Genomic DNA, 11175 nt, shown 5'->3' with positions numbered 1-11175 from the left:
AAAAAAGGGAAAGAGCTAAAGATGGATTAGGTCCTAATAACTCTAGAGACTTGCAGCAAAGAATCCAAACAACATGGAAATAGCCTAGGTGATGTGTCGCAGTGCTGAGTTAATGCAATTTTCTAAATTTACAGTGAAACACATGGAGAAGTTTTATATTCTAAAACTGCTCTCAGCCAGGACTGTCCATACCTTAAAACCCAGTTGAGCTTTTTTTGTCCTTTGAAGAAATATTATTCACAGTAATATAATTCATTAAAATGGTGCAACTCTATCCAATCCCTGGGCATCCCTATTGCTCATGCTGCCTAGGCTACATGATTGTGCGAAAGCTTGCTCATTTCTGGATGAAGAATAGTTTCTTGGTCTGTACTGGGACCATTGAAAAATAAAGCATCACATCAAAAGATCAGCAGCTTGTTTTAGTTTATATGAAAAACAGAATAAGAGATTTTAAGAGGTTTAAGGTTAACTAAAAGGTTACTAAGGTAACTAAGGTTAACTAAAATTTAACCTTTAATAAGAGGTTTGACTAGGTGTTTTTGCTCTGGAGTATGTGTCCACAGGTTATCCCATAGTGGAGACACATGTGGTTATGGCAGCTTTTGTAGACTACCAGTTTTAAAGACAGGTTGGTGAACCTATGCCAAACACCTGACATATAAGTGAAGAAGCCGAATGGAGACAAGCTCTGATGAACAGTAAAAAGAAAATGATTAATTTTCCTTCAGAAATTATGAGTTCTTCTGAAAGCAGAATCCCTTGTTAACTTTGAGTATGTTAATTTATTTTGGAATTTTCTCAGTATATTTGGGGGTGTAAATTAGCTATGCTCTACTTTAGCTTCATTATTACAACTATATAATCAATATGGGATTATCCAATACAAATTGCTTCCTGTTAGGTATGATCTTTACAAATATAAATATATAAAATACATAATATATATCAAATTTTATGTATTATATATAAAATAATTTGTATATATATTTATTATTTAAATTTAAATTATTTTATATATTTATTATTTAAATGTATATAAATATATGTAAACTATATATGTAATATATATAAGGACTTTTTGACTCCAGATGTTTGACTTTCAAAACCCAGCTTTCAGGCCTCTCAAGCCTTGAAACAATTAAATGCAAAACTTCAGTATTATAAATGGCCTAATGGCAGTAAGAAGGAGGGAGATTATACTGGAAAAAGAGTTGTTTCAGCATACTAGTTTCCTGTATTTACTAAGACAGATGCATACTAGGGAGCAGATGATCTGTATGTTACTATTAAAAAACTTGTAGTTTCAGGTCTGTTTTTTAGATATATGGGTCAAATTCTGGCTTTAATATTTGTCATACAAATTAGCTAAAGCTTGGATGTTTCACTGGAATACTTCAACTCACTGGGGTCTTCTGTTTCTTGGAAGGGGTGTATTTCAGTCTGTTGACCTGTGTTTGGCCATTTGGAGTCTCAGAGGAAGGTGCAAGAGAGGTCCTGTGCAAAGGCAAAAAAAGACACATTTCAAAATAGATAGAATTAATCAAATACATTGCTCTACTCATGTCTGAAGATTGAGAATCTGTCTAATATACACCTGAATAAACAGTCAGTTATTAAGTGCCTGACCAATGAAAACAGCCAGGAGGATAGCATCTGTGAAGAGACTGACTGTATAAAAAGATCTGTGGTTTATTTGAATCACGCTGTAGTGCAACTGAACTCTGGTAACTGGTTCAATGTTTGGTATTTTCCTCATTAGCCCAATAAAAGTACTGCTTAGTTATTGGCCTTCTGAGGAGTTATGCTTGGCAATGAAGCTGGAGAAGCCGGCTGTGGCCCATGAGTTAAGAATTGGGATTGCAGCAAAGCTAGCTCTGACATGGCAGTAGTGACACAAGACAGAGCAACTCACAATGAGAAGAAATAGCAAAACATGGAACACACACAGGCAACAGCTACAGCCTGGAGATCTCTTTCCTGGATTAAAAACTGGTATGTAGAGAGGAATAGGGCTTTTAGGACGTAAACGTATGATTGCATGTGTATTTGCTGGGAGGGACGTTAGTGTTACTGTGATTTTGGTAAGGCAATGCCATATCCAGAGGTCACATCGCCTTTGCAGCGTGACTTTATTGTACATTGTCAAGCAGGATCAGACGTTGTTTTGACACCCTAAGAACTGGCTTTAGCTGCCAATGTGGTTTCATGTGCGGGTGGGAGTTGAGTGTTAGAGGTCTCTGCTATGAGAAGGAGGCGGCCGTGGGGTGAGCTGAGTTAGACATAAAAGGAGCTAAACAAGCGCCAGCCTGGAGTCAGGGTAGGAGAAGGGATCTGTGAGCTGCTGGACCGCTCGTCCGTGTTTGCAAAATGGCAGCCCCGGGCTGCAGCTCTGCAAAACGTGGTGAAGCAGCGGAACAGCCCAGACGTGCTCCAAGGGGTGGTCCCGCTCCCCCCTGCACTGCCATGAGCTCCTGCTGCCTGCGCAGCATTTGCTCTTGTGCACGCTGAGCGCTGCCCTGGGCTGTTCCACTCTGCTAAGTCAAAGATTAACTAACCCGAAGCACTTTGCGCAGTTAGAATGGCTCAAGGCACAACCAGTTTGCCTGAACCTCCGTAACACGCAAGTTCACCCCTCACATGGTCACAGGACTTGAGGATCACAAGCTGATGAAAACAGGGAAGGATTCTGTAACTGGTAACGGAAAGGGGACAGAAACCTCAAGTAAATATGGCAGCTAAGGTGCTCAAGGGACCACAGCTTTTGGGGAGGTTCCCCATTACAGAGTGAGCGTATCTGAACAGCTCGCTGCTCTTCACAAGTCCTGTTCTCCCACCTCCTCTCTTCCTTTGCAATGTATTCTTGTGCTAGCACTAATGGTCATGGGACCCCTTAATAAGCTGGTTTAAGTCATCAGCCCATCACTAACCTGACTCAGGTTCATCTTTTCAATGCTTCGTGATAATGAAACACAACAAAACAATCCCCGGAAACTCACTTCATTCTTATGAGCTCGGTGTATCTATCACAACAACACACTTGTCACAACCATGAGGAAGCAGCAGCAGCTCCTGCTAAGTGCCCAGCCATAAGGAGGCACTGAAAAACCGGGGGATCTGTGAGCCATGCCTGAGATTGGGGTCTGATAGTAAACAATATCAGGCTGTTAAGCATACAACAAGTCACATTTTGGGATTGGAAGCACACTCGTCATGCATTCAAGCAAAATAATATTCCTAGCCACCTGGAAATGCAGTGATGCTCTTTCATATCTGTGGCTAACCTCCCTAATGGTTTTATATGGAAAGTACCAACATCCTCCTCTTGTGGAAGAGCCGAGCACGTGAAATCCTGAGAGCAGGGGCCTTCTCTCTTGCAGGGTGGGATCTTAAGACAAGCGCGGGCGCCGCTGCCACCCACCCACCCTCCCGCCCGGCCCGGCCCGGCCCGGCCCGGCCCGGCCTTACCCGCGCGGCGCAGCGCGGCGCGCCGCCATAGCCGGCACCAGGCGCGCTGTTTACACGCGTCGCCATGGTGACGCCCCCCCCCCCCGCGGACGCCGCCGTAGTTGCCCCAGCAACGCCTGATGCCCTGGCGCGGCGCGAGGGCAGCGGCCCCGGAGCGCAGCGAGCGGGGGGCTCCGCGGGGCGAGGCCGGCCCGGCGCGAGGCCGCTGCAGCGGCGCTCCCGCCCTCCCGGCGGGGCGGCTGCCGCCACCCTGCGCGCAGAGGCGGCCGCGGGCCGCCCGCCCGAGCGCGACGCCCCCGGCGGCCGCGGCGCCGTAAGGCCTTCTGGGAGCGAAGGTCCTGGACGCGGCCTCGCTCACGCGCGCCCCGCGAAAGAGGACTCTTTTCCCAGGCTGCAGCTCAAGGGGAGGAATGGCGGCCCTCGGAGCGCGGGGCCTCCAGGGAACTGTAGTCCCAGCGAGCGGCGAGCGGCAGCCGGGTGAGAGGGGGCGGACTCCGCTTCCCATCGGGCAGCGCGGCCCCATTGTGGCCACTCTCGCACGCTATTGGCTGGCGGCGGGAGAAGGGCCTCGCTCCCCGCCCGGTGACACAAAGCAAATCCAAGATGGCGGACGCGGGCGCGGGGAGCCTGCACGGGGGAGACGCGGGCTTGTTGTGCCCGCCCGAGGAGCGGGAGCTGAGTCAGCGCCTCCGCCGCCTCTACCCTGCCGTCAACCAGGAGGAGACGCCGCTGCCGCGCTCATGGAGCCCCAAGGACAAGTACAACTATATCGGCCTCTCGCAGGGCAACCTGCGCGTCCACTACAAAGGTGCCGGGGCAGCGGGCCGGGTTCGGCAGGGAGCGCGGCCCCGCCGCCGCTCTCGGCCCTGGCCGCTCCGACGGCGCAGCGGGGTGGCAGGCCCGGCCAGCAGCGCGGAGCTGCGGCTCTGGCCGCCCGCAGCCCTGGGCCTCCCCAGGGGCAAGGGCGCCGCGGCCGGGGCGCGGAGCCGGGCGGACGGGCCGTGAGGCTTCTGCCGCGGCCACGGGGCGCACGGGGTTCTGCCGGGTTTGACCCCGCTCCGGGGCTCCCGAGGGCAGGGAGGCTGCTGCCTCCTTGAGCTGAGAGCTTTGCTCCTGGCCGCGTGTTGTGCTAGATAACGCGCTGGGCAGGGCACGGCCGTGGACCTGGATTTTCTCATTACTCTGTCATCCTGCTCCAAATCCGACCCAGGTGTTACTTGTGGTAGGCACAGTGTATAATCGTGTCTTTTGCTTGCATAGGTTTGTACAAAATAGACGGTTTTAGACCCCTCAGAGTTGAGGAATCATGTTGATCTTTTTCTTTCTTGCTATTGGAGGCTGTTTCCCCAGCCCTCCCCCTCCCCGGAAAGCTCCTTATACCCTTTTCTGCCTGGTTGGTAAATACTGATGTAATTCCCGGTCTTGCGTAATCTGTTTGTTTTCTGTTTTGGGCACAGTGGTGTTTAAACTGCATATGTGGGAAGGGGATAAGGTAGCATCTGAGCTCATATTGGGTACAAACCAGGAAAAAACTACAGTGCGCCTAGTGTAGGAACTGTGCATGGTGGCAGTGCAGGATTGTATATTTCTGGAAAAAAACAGTTTTTGATTTTTGAATAAATGCAGAATGGATCTCTGTTGTACTCAGCATTGTTTTAGGTTGAAATGTAACAGAGTTCAAATCCCATAAGTGCTTCATTTCTGTTCTCTTCTAGGTCATGGTAAAAATCACAAGGATGCTGCCTCAGTCAGGGCTACACACCCCATACCTGCAGCTTGTGGCATTTATTACTTTGAAGTGAAAATTGTCAGTAAAGGTAGAGATGGGTAAGTACATTAATGCAATATGATTTGAAATATGTGTCACATTCAGGGATGTACATTTAGCAACTTTGCTGTGCTCAGACCTGCTTTCTGGAAGGCTTATAGGTCATATGGCTGTTGGTTATAACAGGCAGGTGCATCATCGAGAGGTTTTATTCTTTTGGCTAATAGGTGTGATGGTGGTAGAACGTGCTGGAATTGGAGACAATTATGTAGTTTTTTTGTGCTGTTTGGTATGGACAGTTAAACAATTCAAGAAATTTGGGATCTCCAGTGCAATTTTAGTTGCAGTAGGGTGATTTATTTATTTATTTATTTTGCTAACTAGGTCTGATCACTCAGATCACTGGAACTGAAAGAGGAAGCATTATGGTGTCACAGAGGTGACCTAGGAACCTAGCCCAGATAAATTCATGCCAGATGGATGAATTGTTGCTTTTTTATTTTCTCCTGCAGTGCAGGATGTACACATTGTTATCCAAGGTGTTTTCATGGGCACATATCTACTGAAATGTGCATAGATGTTGGATTTAGCACTTATGTAGACAGGAAAGAATGAAGGAGGCTTTCGAAGAAAGGGAGATATTTCTAAATTTAGGCTGAAACTTTTTTCATTCCTTATCCAGGACTAGGATGTATGTGAAATTTGGTTATATCCTACCAGGATGTTTGCTAATTTGGGAAAATAATAAAGGGGTATTACCAACAAGATTTGGGCTTCTGCTTGTGTAGGTGAATTTTATCCATAAAAAGATACCAATGAACTGTGTGTGTGTGTGTATCTATATATATATACACACACACATATATACATATATATGTATATTTAATTGCTGAAGAATGAATATTACAGAACTGTACAGAAAGGAATGCGGTGTAAGAGAAGGTACTGAGTATAATTCATTAATCCAGTCCTCTAAGGAAGCAAGTTGAACTCTGTGATTTAGGGACCTGTGGAAAGGAAAGCAAGAATTCCCAGAAGAAACCGAATTACAGATGTAATTTCTTATTATTGTGATTAAATTGAGAAGTGATCTGTTTGAAAAGAGACTTGCCAAGGGTCTTGAATTGTGTGGCATTCTCTTTGTAATGCTTACTGGGCATAACCTTTGGTCTGTTCAGATGCTAGGCCGAACACTTCACAAATGCAAGTTTAAAAAAAAAAAAAGTGTGTTTTGCCACTCTTCCTCTGATCATTTTTTTTCTGTTTAAACAGTCCTTTTTATTGTATTCTGTAAGTACAATTACTTTTCAGGAATATTTGGACCGTGTGTGTTAATCTTATGAAAATATGAACAGGAAAACTTGGTAGCTATTATCTGGTGGCATTATAAGAAACAGTGCGGTGGCAAACCTGTAGAGCACTCCTCTGTCTCGAACATTCCTGTGCCTCATTTCTTTCTTTTGAGAAAAAGAGAAACACAGAACTGCAGAAGAACACAGAACAACACAGAGAGAGCTCAGATTTTTGTTTTAGGCTTTGCAGTGCTTGAGCTCTGTAATTGGGGTCTTATAGCCACAGTCTGTCTGACAGTCTGTCTGAATGCCAGAATTTGAAGAAGGGAATGGAAGGAGGTTTTCAAGTACTCGGTGTGGTTAAGCATGTCCTGGAAATCCTTTAGCAGAAGGAGGACAAGAGAAATCTTTGTCAACTCATTTTCAGGGTTGGTACTTCAGGTGTGAAGTTCCTGTTTTGTAGCTTGTCATTTTATTAGTCCTGCATGATGTGGTGAGCTAACAATCATGTGATTCTGTTTCTGGATTTTTTGTGATAGCTTTTCAAATATAGGTTTAAAATATGAGTGATCAGGTTTCAGAACACAATTTATCAAAAAATACTTTTAGATCCCCACAAGTAACCCACAAACTAATGTTGGAGGTAAGAAATGGGATAGAAGCTTCAAGTAGCTGTAACTGTGAATATAAGAATAGCACTTTGAAGCTCACGTGATTAATTTTGCAACTTGGCAAAAGATGTTGTGTTTATATGATGTGATCTCATAAGAGAGGGATCTTGCTCTGGGGAGGGAACTGGCTCTCAGGTGCTGCTGACTCTGGATTGAGGGTGACACTGGGGTACAGAAATGTTAGGCAGGTGTCAGTACCACCTTTCTAGCTTCTCACATGTGTTAGTTCCAGGGAGTTAAGTCAGTTTAAAGCCAGTATTCTGTAGTCCTCTCCTCTTGCAGTTTCTCCTTGGTTGCTTATTCCCTTCTTTCCTCCCAACCCCCATTGCGTCCTAGCTACAACAAATAATAAGTAATTTCCAGACAAATTAGTTCTCACATATGCAGTGTGTGAGACACAGGGGAAGAGAGAGGAACATGCAGTAGTTTGGGCACAGGTTCCTTTAGATCAATGTGGCTTTGCATGTGTAGATGTCAGAACAGTATCTACTTTTGCATTGTCTTTCCGCCCTGCTTTGTAAAGGTGCTTTTGTCCTAGAGGCAAATTAAATAGTTTATGACAACTTTCTCTTTACTGTTTCTAGGCTTTTCTGCCTGGGCGCTGGTAAGAAGTGACTTAGTTTTCTGTTTGAAATTTCAAGGCAATGTACAGCATGCAAAGAGCATTGTCTAGGGATCCACTGGTGTACTGTAGAAAACTTGAAGGTTTATCAGCTTTTCCTTAGCTTTGGATCCTCCACCGTTTGTGCATGGAGATATAACCAGCATTTTAAAAAAAGGTGATTGCTTTTAGCTGAACGCTAGTCATTTCTCATACATGACCTCTTAAAGAATAGAATAACCAGCATATCTACTGTGTTTTTTTTTTTTTTTCTTTTTTTTCCCTCCTCTTCTCTGGGAGGGGTACAGCTGCTAGGTTGTGGTTGAAAAGGAGATTATGTCCTTCATGTAACAAATCAAATCTGGCAGTAGATTGATCTGCTGATCTTTTCGTTTTGTCTTTAGGGAGACGATGGCTGTCATCAGAAGAGAATTTAGTTTACAGTCCCTGCAACTAATCCTGCAGCCCCTTTTTGCCTCCTGGTCTGCCAGAAATAAGCAGGGAGCAGGTTCACAACAGTTTAGGAGGATGCTAAACTGTTGGAATTCTCTCTTCCCACTTTGCCTTGTGTTTCCATGCATTTCCTTGCTACATGCTGGCAATATGTTATTATCCAGTCCAATGGTGAGCTGGTTCAAGGAGGTTATTGGCTGAAAACCAGTCACAGCAAAGCCATGGTTATGTTTGAAGATTTAGTCTGTCGCTGTCACTGTGCGAGTAATTGCTTGCCTCTGTTAATGAAGGCTCTTCTTGAGGCTCTGCTCACAGGACTGACTGGCTATGAGGCTGAAGGAGAGTCAATAAAGGGAGAGGCAGAACTGGGATATGGGTATATAAGATTGCAGGAACTCTAATGTAGTTCAGTTCAAATGGTTTTTGAACTACACCCTTTAAGAGTGGTAGGAATTTAATTTCCTGTGCTATTTTAGGTCTCTCCTGAGTATTGTCAGTTAAAACAAAAGGACAAGAGGCAGTGGTTATGAATTGCAGCAAGGGAAATGCCAGCTTGGCATAAGGAAAGTATTTTCCCTATGGAAATTGTTAAGCAATGGAACAGGTTGCCCAACGAAGGAATTGTGGCATCTCCATCTTCAAATTTATCTGGATAAGACCCCAAACTGCCTGATACTTCCATCTCCTGCCTAGGAATAACTTTGGAAGTTGTAAGTGACCCTTCCAGCCAAACCTTTCTATGGTTCTGTGGATGGCTTGGCTCCAGCACTGCTCAGATGTACAGACTGGCAGAAAGGTGCCTGACCTCGGTGTTCCTGAGCTGCTACAAATAACTCATGCTTTTATCACAATAGTGTTTATAACAATTTGGCCTCATTTCTTTTAACTATGGACTGGTGTATACCCAACCACATGTTAATATGCAGAAATCTATGTTTCCATTTGTGTTTGCTGTTGACTTGTCAGCTCATCTTAAAGCTTAAATCATTAAAAGAGATAATTAGATTATCTCAACTTGGTAAATGGGAACAATTCCTGGAAGACTCATCAGAGCAGGGCAGCCAACCCACAACCTGCAGGCTGCTGTGACTCAGGAGGACGATTCATCTTTATCCTGTTTCATGCTGGTCAAGGTGAACTGTCATATGGGTGGCAGTGCCTGCTCCTAAGTGCCCTCTCTTCTCGACCTGTTCCACTTCTCCCTCTCCCCACACACAGTGAGCTGGGATGCAGTGTGGCTGAGGAGGACTTCCCAGAGGGAGGTGGTGATTTGTGAGCAGGTTCCTAATTCTAGCAAAAGTCATCTGGTTTGCAGCCTTCTCTCTCTTCCTGGGTTGCTCCTGGAAAAGAAGGCAGCCAGATAGCTTGTGAACTGCCTTTGTGACAGCAGTTTGCTGTTAACAGCTGTGTTTTCTGGTGCTTACTCGGTTTTGGAGACGCTTACTTGCAGAGGCTTTGATGTGCTGGAGTTCTGCAAGAAGTCTGATCTCTCCTGGAATGATAGAGACCTGCCATGGGTCCACAGTGGTTTTAGATATAGGCAATCGTGTGCAAAAGAGCAACGGTGACTGCAGGCGAAGGAGGTGCTTTGTGGCGCAGTCCTCTAACCCCAGACTGTGGCAATTTCTTGAGAACTTCAAGCTGATCTTGGTTAGGGTACTGCTGAAAGAAGCACTCTAGCTCTTTCTCCTGCCATGATTTTTTTTCACTTTGTGCCAGTGCTAGTTACTGTGCAGTGAGGTGGATCGAGTCTTTTTGATGGATTTTTTAAAAATTCTCGGTCAGTTCCTTGATTCATTATTTTCTGTGCATTAAGTGGAGAATAAAAAGGCCAGAAGCGGAAACAGAAGAGGGAGAGTTGGAAGATATGGGCAGTAGGGAACCTTGGCAACCTTTTTTCAGCACCAACTTGGACTGAGTTTCACAGGCTGCTGTCCAGAGATGTTGATTGCTGATAGCCTAGATCAGATCACGTGCTTTATTCCAAGAGAGGGAGTGAAGAGTGCTTGAGCAAGAAGGCCCAAGAGCTCATCTAGCTTAGTCTACACCAGGATATTTAAAATCTTTGTTTTTTATTTTCTTACACAAGAATTTTCATCATATAAGGCCAAGTGCATCATATCCCAGACTTAAAAATAGCTCAGTTTCTCCCTGTCTAAAAAAGAAAAATAAATGTTAGATGTACTGGTTGTTTAGCAGACTTTACATTAATACTAAATTATCTACTCCTTTCTCCCTTGCTTACGTTTCTGCTTGCCAACTTTCCATTTCCCTTCAGCATATGGTGAACGTAATTGCTCTTTGAAAAGTCTTTTGCTAGAGTACTCTAATGTTTTCCAGATGCTGATCGGCCTGTCCGTGTCCTCTCCTGTGGCTTTAGCTGCATGGTTGTCTTTGTTCATCCATTAGCTGGTTATAATGCAGATACCTTGTATTGTGAGTCTGGCTGTGGCTGTAGTGTAGGATAAGAAATTGTGGATCGTGACTGAGGGTTTCTAACATCTACTTGAGCTGAGTGAGCTTATTTGTATCCGTTATGCTTGTAAATAACTGCTTTCCTCCCCCCTATTTCTTTTTCTCTGCTCCTTTTTTTTTCCCCTCTCCTCCTTTCCCCTCCATTTCCCAAAATCCGAAACCAGTAGCTGGTAAGCACTTGCTCTTCTGTTTGCAGGTATGTCTGTTTACTTCAATAAACAGACTCCTCAGAGGTTCATGTAAATAAGGTGACCCATAAATAAATGGCAGCCAACTGTATTGAATAAATAGTCCTCACCTTGTTCGTGCTACAGACTTGCCCAAGCAAGTCTTGCTTGTTCAGCTACTGGCTGAGTTCTGTGCCTTCCTCTAATCCTTTGGTGTTCCTAAGTGCAGACACAAGCTTTTCTTTGGAGATCTCACACCAGTTCGTGTCATCATATTAGA

General features: G+C 45.0%; 1 protein-coding gene across 2 annotated transcripts in view; it reads left to right on the top strand.

The window, feature by feature from the left end:
* Positions 1 to 4039: 4039 nt before the first annotated feature.
* The window catches only part of RANBP10 (RAN binding protein 10), a 47981-nt gene continuing 40845 nt past the window's right edge, over positions 4040 to 11175 (top strand). For both annotated transcript variants that reach the window (XM_088529061.1, XM_088529060.1), the window contains exons 1-2: positions 4040 to 4276; positions 5184 to 5295. In XM_088529061.1, coding sequence (XP_088385187.1) covers positions 4072 to 4276; positions 5184 to 5295 — 317 coding nt within the window. In that variant the 5' untranslated portion in view covers positions 4040 to 4071. The remainder of the gene's footprint in view (positions 4277 to 5183; positions 5296 to 11175) is intronic.

Source organism: Tinamus guttatus, unplaced genomic scaffold (assembly GCF_059628265.1).
Source record: "Tinamus guttatus ecotype Peru unplaced genomic scaffold, ASM5962826v1 Tinamus_guttatus_pri_ptg000323l, whole genome shotgun sequence".
In the NCBI taxonomy this organism is placed as follows: domain Eukaryota; kingdom Metazoa; phylum Chordata; class Aves; order Tinamiformes; family Tinamidae; genus Tinamus; species Tinamus guttatus.
Note: the sequence above shows the minus strand (reverse complement) of the source record. Positions and strands in the feature narration are given on the sequence as shown.